This window comes from Protopterus annectens, chromosome 1.part1, assembly GCF_019279795.1.
Source record: "Protopterus annectens isolate FY-2018-M chromosome 1.part1, PAN1.0, whole genome shotgun sequence".
Classification (NCBI taxonomy): Eukaryota; Metazoa; Chordata; order Ceratodontiformes; family Protopteridae; genus Protopterus; species Protopterus annectens.
The window spans coordinates 178237181-178258961 of record NC_056726.1 but is presented as its reverse complement, the minus strand read 5'-3'; the positions used below and the strand labels follow the sequence as shown (position 1 = coordinate 178258961).

General features: G+C 38.6%; 1 protein-coding gene across 1 annotated transcript in view; it reads left to right on the top strand.

Moving 5' to 3' along the window:
• Positions 1-11571: 11571 nt before the first annotated feature.
• Positions 11572-21781, top strand: part of LOC122804231 (heat-stable enterotoxin receptor-like) — a 1796602-nt gene continuing 1786392 nt past the window's right edge. Inside the window, exon 1 of the mRNA XM_044073980.1 lies at positions 11572-11633. Coding sequence (XP_043929915.1) covers positions 11626-11633 — 8 coding nt within the window. The 5' untranslated portion in view covers positions 11572-11625. The remainder of the gene's footprint in view (positions 11634-21781) is intronic.

The following is a 21781-nucleotide window of genomic DNA, read 5'->3' as shown; positions in this document are numbered from 1 at the left end:
TCATCATTGCTTGGCTCTTGCAACTAGCCGGCATATAATGATAAGTTTGTGATTACGGGAGTGCACATACCTATTAACCCTTTTTAGCCATAGCTCAATAATGCCTTTTTTAAATTTGTCTTTGTTTAAGTTGTTTTAATGCCTTCAGGTATGTTTTACAATATCATGTCCTTTTGTTGTAGTAGACTGGGCAAAATTGCATGCCTTTTTCTTGCAGACAAAGCTCTTCACAATGTTTCAGATTAAATTTGGACAAATTATACTGTCTATGAATTGGTGGCTAGAAGAAATTCATTATTTACATTCCTTGGGACTAAGTCAGAGCTTACCCAAACTTTCAATATAATGCTTTGGAAATCAGGCAAATGAGTACTAACATTTCCAAATTTTGTTAATACAATGAGATTTGATCTGAGTGGGAAATTAGCTTCTGCCAAATATGAGGAGATAGTTGTAAAAGGTAATTGCACATTTTCAATGTTTGAGTGGGCAGGTGTGAAATATTTGTTTCTGATTGCAGACTGAAATAATTAAATTGATAACAGTTTATTGCCCCCTGGATTTCTGGACTGAACTCTACTGTGTGTCTCTTGGATATGTTGTGATAAGGTTTCAGAAGATCTTTCTACATCATCATCAATACTATTTCTTGGTAAGATATTTAAGTAAATTGGAGATGCACCCTACCTACAAATTCTGCAAATCCTGTTAGTATTTTTAGGGGAGAACATTGTGAGCTGGAGGCTTTGACAACTATGTTATTTTTATACATGCACCTTTCTCTCTCTCTCTCTCTCTGTATGTATATATATATATATATATATATATATATATATATATATATATATATATTATCTGTCTCTCTATATATACATGTATATATATATATATATATATATATATATATATATATATATATATATATATATATGTGCATACACACACACACACACACACACACACACACACACACACACACACACACGCACAGACACACAAAATAAGGAACTTAATTTCTAAATCAACTATTTTAACAGTACAAACTTGCAGAAGGATACATGAACAGTAATATATGTGTCGACTGTTTCTACTTGTCATTAAAAATAATAGTGTGGATGACATCATTACATCATATTACAGTGTAATTTAACCCAGTTTTTATCTCTTTAAATTTTCACTCTCTTGTGGGTGTCTGGTAAGGAGTTTTCAAGCAATTAAAAAATTAAAATTTAAGAGGAGAAAAGATGTGTTAAAATAATTGGAGAGCCCTGTCAGCAGTTGGTGTGTCTATGACTACCCCTCCCAAAGTTAAACAAGGCAGATAGCATTTGAGAGATTCACAGATTTATCATCTAACACTGTTTACCAGCAAGGATTCTCTGCATTTAATACAACAATTACGGAACTTCTGCACTTGAAATTCTTCTAGCTTTTCGTTCCTGTTTCCACCTGTCAATAGATGACCAATTTCTAACCAATAGGAAACAGACATTGCAACTGGAGCAAATTGCATCTAGCTATCGCATGATCAATACAGGTGCCCCCCAGGGATGTGTGCTCTCCCCACTGCTATTCTCATTCTACACTAATGACTGCACCTGTAAGCTCCCCTCTGTCAAACTTATTAAATACGCGGATGATACAACTATCATTGGGCTCATCAGGAATGGTGATGAGTCTGGATACAGACGAGAGGTTGAGCAGCTGGCCCTTTGGTGTACTCAGAATAATCTGGAGCCGAACACTCTTAAAATTGTGAAGATGACAGTGAACTTTAGGAGTGGTGCTACAATATTATTCCCCCTCTTTAAATTTAATACTGGTGTGTCAGTTGTGGAATCCTTCAAGTTTTTGGAATCTATAATCTCCCAGGACTTGAAGTGGGAAACCAATGTAGGGTCCATCATAAAAAGGGCACAACAGTGAATGTACTTTTTGTAACAGCTGAGGAAGTTCAACTTCCCACAGGAACTGATGATTCAGTTCTATACAACAATATTTGAGTCTGTTCTCAGCTCATCCATAACAGTGTGGTTTGGATCTTTGTGTAATCATGACAAAAATAGGTTACAATGAATAGTCACGTCTGCTGAAAATATCATTGGTGCTTGTTTGCCCTCCTTACTTGATCTGTACTATTCCAGAGTCATGAAAAGGACAGGGAAAAATCATCACTGACCCTTCACATCCAGGCTACCATCTTTTTGAACTATTACCATCGGCCAGGCATTATAGATTAATATACAACAAAACAGGCAGATATAATAACATTTTTTCCCACAGGTCATCAAGTTCATAAATGGTTAACTCAGCTTATCAGGCTGAGGTATTCTTTTTCCCAAGCCTCCAAGGATTCTGCTTGTATTGTTTAATTATTGTTAATACTTGTTTCTTTCAGAGTTTATTTCAGTATTTCTTGCACTAAGTTGCACTTTGCACCTTGTATGTATATGTATATATATATATATATATATATATATATATATATATATATATATATATATATATATATATATACTTGCATATTTACTTTTTTTTTTTTATTTTGCTCTTAATAGTTGCATGCATATCATTTGTCTTGTTCTTACTAGTTGTATGCATGTCATTTATATAATTCATACTTGGAGAGTCACTGAAACCGAGTCAGATTCCTTGTATGTGTATAAACTTGGCCAATAAATGTGATTCTGATTTACCTCTGATATGGGTCTGAGATTAAAATAAAACAAAACAAAAGCCTCTATTCCATGGGTATAAACCACACAGTGAGTGTCCCTCTCCCCATTTGCAGAGGCATGCATGGTATTAAACAAATATTGCACAGCAATTGGAACATTAGCACCAGTAGTACGGCGCTCTCTAATGTTTTGGGTTCCCAGCCTACTTTTTATTATAAAAAACATAACTCTCCATATCACTTTTGAAGGGCGGGACCCTCCATTTTTTGTTCCTTCCAGCTCTTTACAATTTTCCCAACTGGCAGGTTGCTTCCCCTGCAGTGAGTATGTGACTTGCCCCTACATTCTCCAAGGTGATTGATACACATTCAAGAATAACAATTTTTTGTGACATGTAAAAACAGGTTTAATTGTAACAGTGCTTCAGTGGTTTATTTTGGCATTTGTGAAGTTTATTTATTTTTATCAGCAAGGCCATGGAAAGAATCATTATTGAATGAAGAGGAATAACCATGTAAATATTCCTACAATGGAGTTAATCCAGGCTGAAAGGGAGGATACCCCGCCATTGTAGAAAGAAATAGTAGTTCACAAAAAATCACTAAAACTGATAAGCCAAAAAAGAGCCATAAAGATAATAGAGTGGATTATTGAGGAAAAGATAGAAATTATATATTGCTACTGTTATGCAAGAAGCCTAGGATTTCCAGACAGATGATATACAAAAAGATTAAGAAAGAAATTAAAGGAAAGAAAAATACTTACTACAAGAAAAACTGTCAGAAGCTTCAAATAAAAAAAATGTGTTCATTAATACAACAGACTTATGAAAACCATTATACAGACAAAGAAACCTTGGACCGTTTGAAAAAAGAAGAGACTGAGGAAGTGTGAAATTAGAAAGAGCAAAATCTAGAGATTTTTGAAAGGTATAAAAAAAAGGAATATGGACATGGAAAAGAAATAGAGATTTGATATGGTGCAATATTTATGCAAAGGAGAAAGCCAAGTTAATCAATACAAAAAGCAGCCCCAAAGATATTTGAAGAGAAATATAGGCAAAGGCATCCAGATATGGAAAAGTTCACAGTATAAAAAATAAGATCACAAACAGGGAACGTAGAACAGAAGATTAGTAAATTAGAAGTAAAAAAAATAGAAGCTGATGTTAAGGAATACCTGCAAAGTGAAGGATTTGGTGTAGACAGTCTAACACAGGTTATATCACAGCATGATGGAACTAGTCCACCAAGAAAGGGGAAACAGGAGAAGTAGACATCTGAAAAATAAATATGGACATGGGAAAGAAATAGAGGTTTAATATGGTGCAATATTTATGCAAAGGACAAAGCAAAACTAATCAATGCAAAAACATCAGCAATGAAGATATTTGAAGAGACATACAGGCAAAGTCATCGGGATATGAACAATTTCTCTATACAAAAAATAAGAAAACAAAGAGGAAAAGTAGAAAAGAGGATCAGTACTGGAGAAGTTAAAGAAATAGAAACTGAAGTCATGGATTACCTGTGAAGTGAAGGATTTAATGTAGAAAATCTAACTGATACACCACAGCATGATGAAGCAATGGATCCCCAAATTAAGGGGAAACTGGTGGAGTGGGAATCATCTGATCAGTTGCCATATGAAGATACTTTGGGGCCTTCCATAAGAAACCAGTACACAAGTTCAGATGGAATTGCACAGCAAGAGAAGGAACAGGAAACTGTGGCAACTCTGATGCAGTCAATGTTGTGGAGTGATAGGCTAGTGAGTTCCCATATGAAATCATGTCACCAGATGACACAGGATGGAATTGAAGAGAATGTGGTACAGGACGATGCACTGGAACTTTCTGCAGAATGCCTGCAGGAAATGGAGAACAAAGAATGTGCCCTCAGTTTAGAAGAAAATGATCTAAGAGAAGAGCTGTGTGGTTTAACAGAGATGGACAGACATATTAACATCGATGAAAGAAATAGACTACAGAAAGTCAATAAAACCCAAAAAGTTAGAAGTCTGATAAAACAAATGAACACAGTAATTAGGACCGCTCATAGAAATTCATGATATAACAGAAGTAAATCGGATATATTACTGTGCAACTAAATAACAGATAAAATCTTACCACAAAAACACAGGGCAGTAAGGGAATGGAATGGGAGAAATCAAATGCCATCATGGAAGTATCGAGAAGAGAAAACTACAAACAAATTAAGACAAGAAGTATCACTATTAGAAGAGTATAGAAGAGAGAACAGATCAAAAATACTCAGAAAGATAGCTGTGATAAAAGCAACGTGCAGTATCAGAACAGATCAGGACCTATTGCACATTGTCACAAATAATAAACTAAAAATATCAGCACAGGCAGAAAAACTTAGAAGATATGCAGATTAATATAAATTAAAAGTACAAAACAAGGAACTTACTGATCACCTCAAACAGTTTTATACAGAATTGGGAAGCAAGACAAAAGGATTTGAAACACCACCAAAAAAAAAAGTACTAGATTTTGGAGAAATATTTATGAAGATCCTGTGGAACATAGCAAAAATAATGAATGGGTAGAAGAAGTAAAAGAATAAGAAGTTCAAATGTACAGGATATGAAATGGGATGAAATAATGGGCAGAGAGATGGAAACAAAATTAAGAAAAGCTCCTAATTGTAAAACCCCAGGCCCAGATGCAGTACCTAACTTCTGGCTAAAAGTATTAACATCTTTACATGAACATTTAGCCATGAGTAAGAACTACTTATACGTGCACCCCAAACAGTCACCAACCTGGTTAACAACATGAAAAACAATACCCCTACTTAAGAGAGAACCTGGGAGCTATCCTAAAAACTATAGACCAATAACTTGCCTTCTAATGATGTATAAACTATACACTGGAATTGATGCAGACAGAGTTTGCAGCCATTTAGAAGAACACACAGTCATGGTACTAGAACAAAAAGGTAACAAAAGAAAGTCATATGGAACAAAGGATCATTTGTTGTTAAATAAAGTCATAATGGAAAACTGTAAAAAGGGGAAGAATCTAAATATCCCACATTCATGGATAAAAAAGTGCTTAAAAATGTATATGATATACCCTACACCAGTCAGTTACACTAGAGTGACCATGACACAGCGACAAACTACTTTGCAGTTAAGCCAAGATAAAAGACAAATTATTATTCCATGGCTAAAAATTCAAAGGGGGATATTCCAGGGTGACTCTTTGTGACTGCTACTCTTTTAGCTTGCCCTTAACCCATTAAGCCATCTATTTAACAGATTAGGTCATGGCTACAATTTGGCTCCCAGAAAACAGCAAAGTGTAAAGATTTCTCTTTTTCTTTTTGTGGATGGTTTAAAACTATATAGTTCATCAGATGAGGAACTAGAAGCACAACTGCAAGTGGTCAAAACTTTTTCAGTTGATATAAGAATGTCATTTGGTCTTGATTAATGTGTAAAAGCAACCTTTAAAGCAGGAACGCTACAGCACCAAGGAAACATCAGCCTAGGACAGGAATGTAATATGAAAGAACTTGAGGAAGAGGGATTGTATAAATATTTGTGAATTTATGAAGGATCAACAATAAAACATCAACAAATGCGAATAAATCTTAGTAAGAAATAATTTGGAAGACTAAATTTAATACTGAAAACACCACTGACATCTAGGAACAAAGTCCAAGCTATAAACCAATTTAATTTTCCTGTCCTAACTTATAGTTTTGGAGTGACTGACCTAAAAGGTATTGAATCGGTTGGACAGGAAAACAAAAAGGATGGTTCATGCTTATGAAATGATCTATAAAAATCAGTGTATACCAACACTATATATTCACTGCTCTGCAGGAGGTATGGACCTCCTCGAAATTGATTACATGTATCTGCAATCGTAGGACTGCATACATGTCTGACAAGACCCAAACATAGTGAAAGTTTTAAAACATGAGGAGAATAAGACTAAGATAACATCCCTGCCTAGTTTAACAGAAACATATCGGTGTCAAGTGAGAATGGAAATCAGACTAGAAGTAGCTAAAAATTAGGCAGCAACTGAATGTGTCAAAAAAAGAAAAGAAAGAATATAATGTGAAGGATCAGATGAGAAGGCAAGAGATGTGGAAAATGTATAAATGTAGTTTCAAGTACAGAAAACTCTTGGAACAACCTCATGTTGATCAAGATCGAATGCAGGAATCGTTGAGGAGAAATGAATTTAAACCAAAAGATGAAAGGTTAATACAGGCAGCTGAAGACAGTGGACTACATACACATTGGTTTACAAAGTCCATTGAACATGTGGGAGAAGCAGACTAATGTAGGCTTCGTAAAACAGAAATGGAAACAGTCGCACATCTTGTTGCTGGTTGTGATATACTAATGGCAGAAGGACTGCATACTGAAAGGCATAATAATGTGGCAAGACTGTTGCATTGGAGATTATGCAAACATTATAATATTGAAGTAGGTGAAAACTGTTAGAAAAATGAGTCACAAAGCACTATAGAAAAGTATAAAGTTGATATCACATGTGATCACCCATTACCAACAGCTCAAGAAATAGATACAAGAAATTCAGACATAGTAGTCAATGGAAAGAAGATAAAAGTAGCATTGATCTTTGAAATCACTACACCCACGGACTACAGTGTCTCACATACAGAGAGACATAAAGTCATAAAATACAAGGATCTACAGGGAGAAATGAGGGCAATGTGGAAAAAGGATACCCAAACAGTTCCAATAGTAGTAGGAGCAATGGGTCTTTTAAAAAGAATTTACAACCATACTTAGAGATTTTAGTGATACATGTAACTTCATATGAATTGCAGAAGGAGTCATACTGTGTGAATTATGGTTTTGCGAAGAGTACTTCTGGCTAACATCAAAGATTGAAACAATACTAATTTTATGAACTTTAATTATACTTTGACTTAGGAATGGGGTCCATTCCTATCATGGTATTAGAAACCCAAAAGACATGGAGAAATTAAAAAAAGGCATATACCTTATTAACAAGGACACAGGTAATCTTCAAACTCTGGACCCAAAACAGTTCAGATTTGTTAAAGGTAGATCATGCCTGTTAAACATGGTTGACTTCTTCGAGAAAGTCACCTAGGCCTTGGACGAGGGGAAGAGAGTTCATACTGCGTATCTTTACCTGGCCAAGGCATTTGACACAGTCCCCCACTCAGGTATTATAGAGAAAATCTTCCAATTGGGAATTAACCCCTGCATTACCAGATGAGTAGCCAACTGGCTCACTGACAGGAACATACTGTCAAAGTGGATGACATCACTTTTAGCAAAAGACCAGTCACCAGTGCCATACCACAGGGTTCTATGCTGGGCCCCTTACTGTTTAGAATTAATTCCTCAGAAGTCCAGGCAAACAGGATGGCCTGCGGCTGGTCAAGTTTGCTGATGGTTGCAAATTAGGAGCAATTACTGAGTCCCCCAACAATGTTAATATACTGCAGACAGGGTTAATGCAGACAAATGATTGGTGCCAAAGGCACAGATTAAAGTTAAATGCAAAAAAATGCATTATTATTCCCTTTGTGAAAGCTGACATCCCTGCTAATTACATTATAGACAGCAACCCCCTAAGTGTAGACCCAGTGGTATGTGATCTGGGTACTCAGGTTGATAGCATTATGAACTTTGACCGCCATGTATCCGGAGTAGTAAGAAAATCCTTCCATGTGACACATCTTATAAGTAAAGGCATCACATCGGTATGTAAGGATGCTATAATTCCATTGTACTCTGACCTCATTAGACCAGTAGTTGAGTACAATGCTCCCTTTTGTATACACCTCACCAGAGAGCTGCAACAATTGAAGAGACCATTGAGGTTTCTCACCAAGAAATTACAGGTTACACAAAACAGGTGTTACATGAAAAAGACTGAATGCCCTGTCACTATATTCTGTCTCCTATAGGTTGCTAAGGGGTGACCTGTGCCTGGCTTACATGGCAGTCTCTGACCCAGCCCTGATGGAAATGCTACACATTCGTAAATCAAACTGCAGGAGGGTCACTTGCTCCAGGGATCTTAACCTAGCCTCTGACATGAACAGGTCATGTTGGAGAGTTAGATACACCTCCCAGAGACTGCTAGTTCTCTGGAACAAGCTTTCAATTAATGTGAAACAGAGCCCCTCCCTGACCCTCTTCAAACGTAACCTAGCTCAATGGATTGGTGACTGCAACTTCACTCCTGAGGTGGTGCTTATGTCCCTCCTGGACAGAGGAAGCTAGTATTAACAAACATAGACCCTTACATCTGTGAACTTCACTCACCTAATCACTGACAGTTGGGGCAATTTGGGATAAATATGGATAGGCTTGTAAGGGCTCTAGGGTGTTTAGCCTAGTAGCTTCCTATGAACCTATGAACTCCACCAGGCCACCCTCTCTTCACCTGTGGGGGAGGCAAGCCTGAAGATGGGTGGAAAGGTGGTAGGAGAAGGGTGGATATGAAGGTGGGGTGAGGACCTGTGCCATGCCATTGGCATAGCCATAGTAGATGGCTGCAGAAGATTGCAACATTAATGTACAGAAATGAAACAAGAAACCTCAAATAAAATAGAAAAAAGAAGGACAGTGCAATGACAAAGAGAGGGAGAAGGCGGGGTAGAGAAAAATAGTGTTAGTTCTGTTTCAGATGACTACACAGAGTGCTACTTAATGTAGTACTACACAGGTGTTACATACGTTATTGGGCCTCCTTGGATAGTAATACCTAGGTACATAACCCCCAGATTGTTATTGTAGGATGTACAGACAGGTGTGTGGTGTCACTCTCTCTATTACCAGGATTGTGTGTATTGGGGTGGAAGCCATAGGTGAGGTTGATGATGATGAATATAAGATGTCATGGGGATTGGGTAGTGGCCCTGTGGACAGGCCTAAAGGACATGTGCAAAGACATATCATGTGTAGTTGCATAATTGTAATGAAACCCAACATTACTATGAGGCACTGTGCTGTACCATAGCAGAGCAGCAATCATGTCCAATAGACAAAGCTATCTCAGCAGATGTTTTGCAAAGACTATAAGGTTATTAACTAGGCACCAGGGAATACCACATAGCACGCACACACATGCGCGCACCCGGGTGCACACACACACACACACACACACACACACACACACACACACACACACACACACACACACACACACACACACAAAGAGATATGTCTAGTGAAAGTATGAACAGCAGGGGCATATGATGGAGATGATGCATGGGCAATATGCCAACATGGGCCCCATCCATACCCCCTACCAGAGACCGCAACCAAACATTCCCCTGTATGACTGTACACCCCATACCACCAACCACCTTTGTGCCAGTGATCCCTCCAATGGGTACACAGCTATACCGTACCCAGGCTCCAGGGCCATTAGCCTAATAAACACCTATGAACCTATGAACATGACCTATGACCCTAACTCTACCCCACTGTCGACTCTCAACACAAACCCCCCACCCCTCAACTGTCCCATGCATACTCTGACTAGGCCTGTATGCACAACTCAGAAAAGTAGCAACCACACACAAGGTGACAGGCACCTGGAAATAATGGGTATGCATGCTTGAAAAATAGAGAGCTAGTCATCTCACTACAAACAAGTGATGCATGTATGCCGTGAACATGTCTGTTTTTCATGTTGGTGTGCAAAGCAGTATATAGGTAAAAGGTTTGAATCTACTGAGATGGGTACTCTACAGCTCTTACAGGGTTCCTCATGAGGCCAACATATGCCCACTACTTCTTGCCTGTACACATTATAATGGGCAACTTTGTCATTGTCATGGGGAGCAGGAGACATTGAGTGCAGTCAGAAGACCCAGTGCTTTTGTGGCAATGTTGTGCACCAGCAGCTATAGCAGCTGCTATAAGGACCTAATCTAGTTATGCATTTACAATGGCTGTGGCAATGCCTAACAGTATGTGGTCATGTAACAACCTATGGTGAGTGCAGCATTACTGCTTGGCATTGAAATGCTTTTGAATTACTACACTGTGTTATTTGGCCTCATTGTCACACATGGCACTTCATTACGTGGCATTAGCGTATAACACAGCTGTGCATCAATAGGTGGCATTAGAATATAATACAGCTGTGTACATGTTACTTCAGCTCACTCGAATTGTACACAGTCTCTGTGTCACTCCTCATCACACAAACTCACTTACCATGATGTGGAAAGGTTTTATGAATCCAGCTTATAGTGTGATACAGTTCATAACTAGCTAATTTTAGTGTAGGAATTATTATTTTTGTGGAATGTTTACCTGTTTCTTCAGCCTTTAATAACATTTTCTCCAATGCTAACACATATGTCGTGAAAGCAATTGTGGCATAGGCTCCTTGTGATTTTTCATGGACTTGTGCAAGTCAGTGTTAGTCAGGGAATTTATGTATACATGATAAAAATAACCAAGTATTGTGATACTTTTTGTAAAGATCATATTAAATACCACTTTGAAACTGTGATGTTTTTATCACAGCTCACTCACTACCTGCTGCACTTCCTGTAGTGAATCTAACACTTTGCAGAGCAGGTATGTTTAACTGTTTTGCACAGTTTCATTTCTGCTGGAATTTGCTTATAGTACTATCTGCACTGTGAGCACTGATGCTACTATGGGCAGTCCTACATGTTTCTGAGGTGTTTGGATGCTAATTGTTATATGTACTGCGAGAGTAAAGTTATAGAGGTGATGTCTTATAGCAGGAAATAAGAAGTACAAAATGAGATAATTCACTGTTTATAAGCTATATTGTTTTTAATTTGCTTGCTCGCTAATTACTGTAAGTTTTACTGAATAGTAATATTCATTTTTTTACATTTTTTTGCAGTATAATAATACCATAGGCAAAGTGATACTGGGTCCAACGTGCACTTATGCTACATACCAAATGGTCTCGTAAGTATTGCACTGCAGTAAGTAATCCTAGCAACGTACAACATACATTGCTAACAGCATGTCACACAATGACAGTTATTGCTAATGCTGTTTTAATTTGTGTATTATGTGTTTCATCTGTCGTTGCATTGCATTTGTTGAAGTATTTAAAGAAGCTTATGCCTTGTGCACTATCCATATGCAGCAGCCTGCATATAGAAAAGGTCTTATAAACATTTAAAAATAATATCTATATCTATATGTGTATATGTATATACATATATGTCTCTGTGTGTGTGTGTGAATGCCGAGACCATAAGATCGAAGTTTTGAAACTTCAAAATTGTAATTAAAAAAAAAAAGACAATTTTTTTTTTACATTTTTGCAGGGGGGGGGGCCTCCTGCACCCCCATGCCCCCTGCTAAATAAACATACCAACCCCAAAATTGCACTACAGTGAGGAAAATGATACATTTTCTCTTCCACTCTGTGCTGTGATCTCCATATAAAATGTTTGAAGTTTCAGAACTTCTATATAAAACTGTTATTTACACAAATGTTTGCAGCTAGACAAAACCTAATTCCACCATTGTTAAAAGGCCACTACAGTGGCATATTTTATGTTTTCTTTTTAAATCAGTATTGTTTGCTCAAGTTTGCCTTGCTTCATCCACTTTGTATACCAGTAGTAGGTACAGGTACTAATCAGATATTTCAAAATGTACACTTGGAAAGGTGTGTAGCATTTTGTAGAGCTTGTAGCAATACCAGTCCTGCTCTGTATTTCTTTCCTGTAATATATCATCTGTTAAAGGCAACCTTAGCAGATATAACCCCACAATAAGCCATGCAGTCTTCCCTGAAAATGCCACTATACCAACTGACTTGACCACTCTCTCGTGTAGAACCAGTAGCTTTGTTATTCTTGGATGGGGTTTAAGCCCAGGACAGACCATTCATATTTGAACGACTGCTTCTAGACAATACTGGATCCAAAAATTGTGGATCAGGAGGGTCAAAACCCATTTGGGCAGCTTTAGATTTTAGTCTTTCCACAGATGGAGCCATTGTAGAGTGGCATGGTCAGTAATTAATACCAAGTTTCTATCCAGCAAATAGTATATTAGGGTTGTAAAGGCCCATTTTTATCCAAGGGCATTTTCTCTCTCTCTCTCTCTCTCTTTGTAACTAAATAATATAATTTTCTATTTATGTTACTGATGGGATGCTTTTCTTCATCTTTAACCAAGACAAAAATGTGCCTATGCCTACATCTGAGGCATCTTGGTTTTCTAAGAATTTTCCCTTATTATTGTGTATGAGATTCACACATCTCTTCCTTGGATTCTACACCTACTTTCCTTAGCGTATTGTTAACTGCAGGCTTTACCCTGACAATTTCCACAGTCAACTTATTTTATTAATTTAACTACTGGACTATTTTGGTATGAACCACCTTCCTTGTCAGTCACTATATTAACTTATTTTATTACTTTAACTAATGAGACCTATCTAGTCCTTCACTTACTTACTAATTGCAAGGAAGGGAATAAGTTGTTTTTCCTTATATGGGCAAATAACTTTTATCCAAGGAATGTTATATGATTACATTATACAACTCTTAAGGTATTCCAGTTTCTGATAAACATGGAATCCTTGACATTGTACAAGACAGTTTAGGGAGTCTCTATGAGTGAATGTTAACTTCTGCTTTTCAGTGGGTTTTGCCAACTATATCACGTCTTCAGAACAATACTTTGGATGGCCCTTTTTTTTCTGAATTTAATTCAGCCTTCACTTTATTGAATTTGGAAAGTCCATCCCAGGTATGGACAGTACTCCTTACTCACATTTTATGCCCATTACTGATTTTCAAAAATTATTTTTTTCTTTTTAGATGTTGTTAATGAATGGTGTACTCATGCTTTTTTTTCAGACACAACATTTGGCAAAGTATTAGTACATGCACAATCATATAACTTAGAATGGAAATTAGAAGTAGTCTATGATGCTCTGTGCCAACGTTTGCACAAATAAACATTATACTCATGCAACCATGTCTGAATCTGATGGAAGAAAGAACAGGTATGTGTTATTGTCATATTTCAGGTGTCATGATTTACATACTTGTCCTAAAAGTTGCAGTTTTTCAATCATTATATTCATACTACAAGTGTATTATGAAACACACGGAGGTCCAATCTTGTTATTACTGGTGGAAACATGGCTTATGGAAACATTTTTGAATTAAGGAGGTTTATTTGATGGCACAAAAGGGGTGGGAAGAGGTGGAGAGTCATTGACAAGAATACACATACAGACTTGCTAGGAGATTAGTTTAAGGTTCATTTCTGCACATATTTGCATTGTGTTACTCTTTGGATATTTAACATAATTATTCAGGCAAGGTCTGTACAAGACAGTGTTTTCAACAGGAAGCAAGCACATTAATACAGCAGCAGGATAATTGTGTGTTAAGGAAAGGTGTAACCAACACTTACAACCACAGGAGTCATACAAACTTCATCATACATCTGGATTAGAACCTTGACAGTATTCTAAAACAAATCAACAGACCTGAGTATTATCTAACCACATTACATAGGAACTCTGACTTCACAACTTTCAATTATGACAACAGGCTGAGGTAAGGAGAATGCATGTATTACTCTTCATTTCCCTCATGACAATTGCAAAATCTCATAACATGTCATAACATCCATTAGCCTAATAAATATGAAAGAGCAAAAAGTGATAACGCAGAAGTGGGAATGGACAGAGACACAGCAAGAGTGATAGAGACACACAAAGAATATTATATTTTTCTGGGGCATTTTTTTACATCCTTGGAGTGTGCTAATGTTATGGTTTTCCTGATAAGTAATCTGTCATGTTATGTACAATTAAATGTTTCCAATAGGGAGAAAGCAGGGGTCAGAAAATATAACAATGACTGAAGCGTAAGCAGAATAATGATGGGTTGCTAAGATGTAGACAACACTTACATACGTAATAATAATATAAATAAAATATCGAATATGACTTTCACACATTGCACAGTAAATGTTACTACACAAAGTTAATATTTCTGGGTTGAATGGGCAGTCACAGACAATGAGATAATGGAGAATGTAGGCATCAGGCTTCGTCACATTAATGAGAATTTTAACAGTACATAAGGTAAGACAATGAGACAATGGAGAATGTAGGTATCAGGCTTTGTCACAGTAATGAGAATTTTAACAGTACATAAGGTAATACATTACAACCAGCAGCATAATAAATGACTGTATGCTGAACAGAGATGTGTTATCTTAAGTTGTTATGTGTCATGATTTACATATTTGTTGTGAAGCCAGGAATATTTTGGTAGCATACTTCCTAATAACGTTTGCAACTGGAACATCATATGTGGTGTACATTCAACTCAAGATTAGCATGAAGTGTACATAGTGCAGTGAGGCTAAGTACAATAGTGCAAAGGGCAACAAAGTAATGTGGCTGAAGGCAAAAACTCACAAGATTTTGTCATCAGCCATGTACTTCCATTTCCCCTAAGTTGCAGGTGCTGCTTGGTGCCAGGCATTGCACAAATGCAGAGGAATAATAATGATGCCACAGAAGGGGGAAGGTGCATAGATGAAGGGAGGGAGGCAGGGGCCAAGTAGATTATGACACAAGCAGGATAATAGGGACTCAAAATAATATGCAGGCAGAAGTAGTCTTATAAAAACAGCCAATAACATTTTGACATATTTCTGGAGTAGAACTCTTGAAAGTATACAAAAATCAATCTGTAGATCTGAGCTTTATCTCAGCATGCCTCAAAGGAACTCCTAATTGACAAACTTTAAGTCACACAATTGAAGAAAGAATGACAATTTACTAAACAGGAAAGGGTGAGGAGAGAAGATATGGACAGAGAAATAGCAAGAGTTTTGTTTATGGTCCATTAAGGACTGTCTTTATGGTGTGTTGCTCTTAGATGTTTCCTCATTATTAAACTGTCATGATCTGCTCAATGAAGTATTTGCTGGGAGCAAGAAGGGGTAGGAAAGTATTACCAACATTAAAGACATAAACAGGATAAGGGTGGTTTAATAAGTTTTCCTGTTAGGGATGGAATGCTTTTGTAAATTCTTTCATGGTACACTATTTAAATGCTATGTTAATGAAATGTTGTAACTGGAAATAAATACAGATATTTGGATTTAAACATATGATAGGAATATAAAATGTCATGAAATAATTTGACATACAGCTGTAATCAAATCCTTGACACTATCCAAAAATATCAATATACAGATGGGAATTATCTCAACATTTCACATAGAAACTTATATTTCATTACATCCAGCAGCCTAAGCACTGTTAAAGTAACTGTTTCAAAGTAGGGCATTTAATCTGTATTCCCATGGTGCAGTGGATTTAAACACATTTGCATGAAGGTAACTGGGCTAGTGTGAGCAATGGCAAAAACTCACCAGATTTTGCCATAGGATGTGCAACACCATTCGTCATCACTCAATATTTGTGCACGATGCCAAGATTTGTGCAAATTCTGAGAACAAAAAGTAAAGGATTTTTAATGTTTTGTGTATTATTCTATGTTTTGACCAGATTAAACATGTAAAAAAGGGGTTGATAGGGCCATGGGAAAAAAAGGGGAAGCAGAGGGTAGACCATGGGGAAAAAATTCAGGAATTTGCAGGTTGGTGAAAAGACAGCACAAAAGCTCTCCACTTCTTTACAACATAAACGTATAATGGTACTCACAATTTCATGACTTTGGAGAGTCAGCACACTAGGGATGGGTAACAACAACTAAATAATGCTGTAGAACCACTGTGATGGAATCACGTGAAAAAAAAATAAATAAATAAAAGGCGGCACCCTGTATGGCTGCAGCTGTTTCACCTTGTGAATGCAATGCTCACTCTAACTCTTCTTCATCGTTTTTTTTTTCAAGAAAATGCAATTTTTACCAAATTTTTGAATATATTAGAAGGATATATGAAAGATTTACCTTGCTGAATCTGCTAGAATCTGGCTCATCTTGCGAATGGTTTGCAGGGCTGCTGTCTGCAGCCTCTGTGAGGCCTGAAACACTCTGCGAGCTGGGGATAATGATTAAGATTCATCCAGTGTGCTGCACTTGCTTTGTTTCCCAGATTAACAGCAAAAAACAATGGAAAAAAATGCAGGAGATGTGACAGACCAAGGAAAAGAGGAAAACGAGCAGGTTTATAGGTTCATAGGTGTGTACTAGGCTAATGGCCCTGGAGCCTTTACAAGCCTAGTCCATAGAAGCGCCCTGGCATTGTGCTGCCCGACGTTAATTCCCAGTGCCTCTGTCAAGTAGAGCACTGGAGTGATCCCCACTGTGAACTTTTTATTTCCCATCCACTCATCAAGATTTCTTTTTAAGAGGGCTAGTGAGATGCTCAGCTTGACATGTATGGAAAGTCTATTCCAGGTCATGGGCAGCATCTGGGTTATGAACCTGTCCCTTCAGCATGTTGTGGTAATGAGGTTGAGGTCTCTGGAACATGTGGTGTGGAGGGATTGGGATTTCTTTAGATGTAGCATTTCTAACAGAGCTGGGTCAGACATGGCTTTGTAAGTCAAGCAGAGATCGCCTCTTAGTAGATGATATGAGACATAGAATAGCTGGAGTTTTTTGTCCATGTAGGACATGTGTTTAAGGCTTAGGATCCTCTTCGTGAGGTACTTTTGTGGCCTTTCCAGCTGCTGCATGTGTCTAGTGAGGTACATGCCAAATGGGGCATTATACTTGATGATTGGCCTAATGAGGGAAGAGTAAAGAGAGATGATGACCTCTTTCTTCCTGGATGCAAAACCCTTGGTAATGAGATGTGCCACATAGAAGTACTTTCTGACCACAGTGGCAATGTGGTGGTCGAAGGAGAGGTTGCTGTCAACCTGTGGCTCCAGATCTCTTATAACCCCTTCAGTGTTCAGTGGGCTCTCATCAATGTGGTAATTAGTGGAAATGAGTTTTTAGCAAAGGGGATGATGATGCATCAAGCTTAAGGCCATGGTTTCAACACCAGTCATTGGTCTCAGTGAGGCCTTTCTGTAGGATGTCTATATCACTTGGGGAGTTAATAATGGCTCCCAGCTTGCAGTCGTGTACAAAGTAGGTCAGCCAGAGTTCCCTCCGTGTTGGCCTAGACTTCTGAGAAGTAGATGCCAAACAGGAGAGGACCCTGGACTGATCCCTGTGGGACTCCACTCGTGACTGGTCAGCAGTCTGACTTGGAGTCTGCTACTTTCACACTATGGGTTCTATCTGTGAGCCAATTTGCAACCCACCTAGTGATACAGGGGTTGATGCCTAGTTTGGTGAATTTATAAATAATTCCTGAGTGGGGAATGGCATCAAAGGCCTTGGCCAGATCAAGGTAGGCTGTATGAACTGCCTTGCCCTCATTCACAGCTCTGGTGACTGACTCAAAGAAGCCAACCAGATTGAGAAGGCATGATCTACCTTTCACAAAACCAAATTGTGTGGGATCTAGAGTTTGGAGATTTCCTATATCTTTGTTAATTAGGGCCATGATGATGTGCTCCATAGCCTTACATATCGGATTCATCAGGCTAATGGGGCGATAATTCCCAGGGTCTGTAGTCGTTCTCCCTTTATGGAGAGGGATGACTGTAGCAATGCACCATTCAGTAGGGACAAAGCCTGAGGTGAGGCTGTGATTGAACAGGGCACACAAATGTGGTGCCAGTTCACTTTGTAGCTCATGTAGAACACATCCAGGGATATTGTCGGGTCCCATGGAAGCTGCATTCTTGGTCTTGGACAATGCAGCTTTAACCTGTGCTGCAGTAATGCTGGGTGCCTGGCATTCTTCTGGTATTGTGATTGGTCCTTTTGGGTGGAGAGGGGTAAAGCTGGCACTGAATCTGTCGGCCAGTATGTTGGCAATATCTGTTGGCACAGTATGGGAGGTACAAGGTACCATTGTGCGGTAACTCAGAGCAAACCTGGTTATTGCTGTAGAGATTCTTGATATAACTATACAAGGCTTTGTGGTTGTTTTTAGTGTCTGCTGCAATTCTGCCTTCATAGCTGGCTTTAGAGGTTTTGATGAGAGATATCAACTTTTTGTTGAGGCTAATAATGGAGTTTTTCAAGTCTTGGGACTTCAGCCTTTTTCTGCAACAGTTTCTTCCTTCCATTGTAGAGTTTATTAATGGCAGGGGACCACCAGATTGGTTTCCAGTTTTTGGAGAGCATCTTGGTTCTGTTGGGTATGGCTAGTTCCATGCATTTATGTATGTGTTTGTACAGTGCATTGGTGTATGATTTAGCAGTCATGCATCTATTTTCCATTGACATGGGTGCCATGAAGTTAGCTACCTCTGTTTTTAGGAGTCTAAAGTCAGCTTTGAAGAAGTTTTTCATGATGGTTATCTTTGTGGGGGGAGTGCGTGAGATGTGGTTTTATATGCTAATTAGTTTGTGGTCGGATTTAACCAGGGAGGAATTGACTATTGGTATAGAGCAATGGTTGCCTATGTTAGTAATAACCAGGTCAAGTATGTTGCTTCCTCTAGTGGGGGTAAGAATGAACTGGTCCAGGGCATTGGAATTGATGAATTCCAGGAAGCTTTAGGCCAGTGTATTGGTGCATGAATAGTTTTCCCAGTTGATGTAGGGGTAGTTGAAGTCACCTAGTATGAGAGTGTTGGGTTGTACCCTAATAGTTTCCAGGGTGCTTAGGAACATGGAGTGTGAGTCTTGGAACATGGTTGGGGAGATATAGCAGGCTATGACCTGAATCGCCATCTTACCCAATGTTAGTTGTACCTGAAGTATCTCAGATGCGTTATGCTGGGCTACTACTCTGGAGGTGTGCATATCCTTTATGAATATGGAGACACCACCACCTTTGGAGCTTCGGTCCATGTTCTGTGGTTGTAAGATCTGGAATGAGTTATAGCCTGGTAGTGCAGGTGTGCTTTCTGTTGTTTTAAACCAGGTCTTCATTACAACACAAATGTCGATGTTCTCCATTTTGAGGAGTGCTTCGAGCAAGTGCATCTTGACATTTAGACTTCTAGCACTGAGCAGCATGACCCTCAGATTGCATTTATTTATAGCTGTTATGGTGGTAATTTGGTCTTTGGAACATTGCCTAAAAAGGTACTATAGGGGTGGCAAGAGCCTTAGCCAGTATCTAGAAACCCAGGGGTGACAGATGCAGGCCATCTATAGCAAAGTATCGAGGTCTGTTAATCATGTCATCCCAAGCAGAGAGATACTGGATCCCCTTAGAATGACACCAGAAACTTAGCCAATTGTTGAAGTCAATAAGTTTCTGCTTGTACTGCAGTATCATTCTGGGTGATGGTAGGATGCTGCTCAGGGCTAGGGTCATACCTGCCTGGGCCACATATTCTGAGAGCTCCTCCATGTCTCTTTTCATGTAGTCCAGGAATGTGCATCTCAGGTCATTCACATCCACATGGACAGTGACAGAGTCATACTTGTACTTGTTGTGGAGTGACCTGAGTGCATGTGTTATGTGTCAGATTCTGGCACCTGATAGACAGCTGACTGTTAACTTCTTATTCAACCTAGTGAGTGGGACATCAGTGTGCCTCACTATCGAGTCACCTATGATTAGTGCATTGGGCAAGCTGTTTTGCCTTAGGGACTTAGATTGAGGGGCACACTTTGTAGGTGAGCCATGTGTTTTGTGGTTTGTGCTATATTGTGGTGGTCGAGTGTGTTTCTGCCTTGGAGGTCTCTGCTGTCTGGGTAGATTTCTATTGAGAGCCTCTGCGAAGTTGGGTGTGTGGTTTGTGTTTTTATGTGAGAGCTGTAATGGTGGGTGTTCTGGAGGGCTATGTGTTGCATGTTGTGTAGCGCAGGTGTTCCAGCTATTCCATCTTGACTTGATAGTCCATGGCTTCCAATTTGGATATGTAAGTGCATCTCTTACAAGTCTGAGTGTTGAGAGGTAAGAGGAGAGGGTTGTCTGTGTACATGAGGCAGTTGCTACACTGCCTCAGAATGCCTAGGTTCAGCAGTTTAATAGGAGAAAGCACAGGGAACTGACCTTTAGACATGCCAGGAGGGATGGTCATTATTACTAAGTACAGGGGCTGTTTCATTATATATATTCCATTTACAGGAAAAATGTCACTCAAGGTGACTGAGTCTGTACAGAGCACTGCTAAACACTTGAGGGGAAACTAATACGTAGACCCGGAAATTTAAGGATGAAGTGTTTAGGTAGATATTCTGAAGTTAGAAAGAAATCAAGCAGTACTTACTGAAAAATAAAGAATTAGCTTGTCAAGAATGATAAAAAGAGGGGAGTCACATGAATGGCTACTGCCTGTTTACTACTAATACTGGTCTCAGCACAGCTTCCCTCTGTTGGGATACAATACTCCTTTGCTTTTTCTCTCACCAGAAGCAAAATGTTAGCTCCAATCCTAAGAAGAGAAGCAGGCCACGGCATGATTGGTGATCCAGAGTCTTGTCTCAGATGATGCAAGGGTCTGCAGGCTTGTAGCCTTTTCCTGGTAGATGTCTCAAATAGCAACCAGACCAGTCAGATACATTAAGCACAGACACTCATTCTCCAACCAGAAGGAGTCAGGAATCAATGCACTCTGCTCCTATTCTCACCAGGATCAAAATATATGTGCAGATTCCAAGCTGTCACCTATAAAGCAGTTATTAAGCGACTGTGATCAGCAGTCTCCAGGAAATAATGTAACTACACTCCTTCTTTCACCAGGAGAAAATAGAAACACTAATCCCAAGATGACTACTGAGAGGCAGAATGTGGGCTCCCAAATAATTGGTGGTCTTGCAATAGATGCTTAAAGGTAAGATGAAAAAAAAATGTTTATTCTAAACACTGCAGTGTGCACTATAGGAGTTAAGTGTGAAAGTAGGTAACTTAAGTTTTACCTGTCTAAAAAGTTAAGTTTTAGTGGAGAGTCACTATTTTTAAAACAGCAAGATAGATTGAAAGGGGGTGGTCACTTTTGTATTATGGTACTATGGAATACAGTAGGATGGCCAATACATTTAAATAGTTGAAGGGGAGTTATTTCACAAAATGATAATTTTGTGCTTACTCACACCAGCCAGTAAAAGCAGAGAGGAAATGAG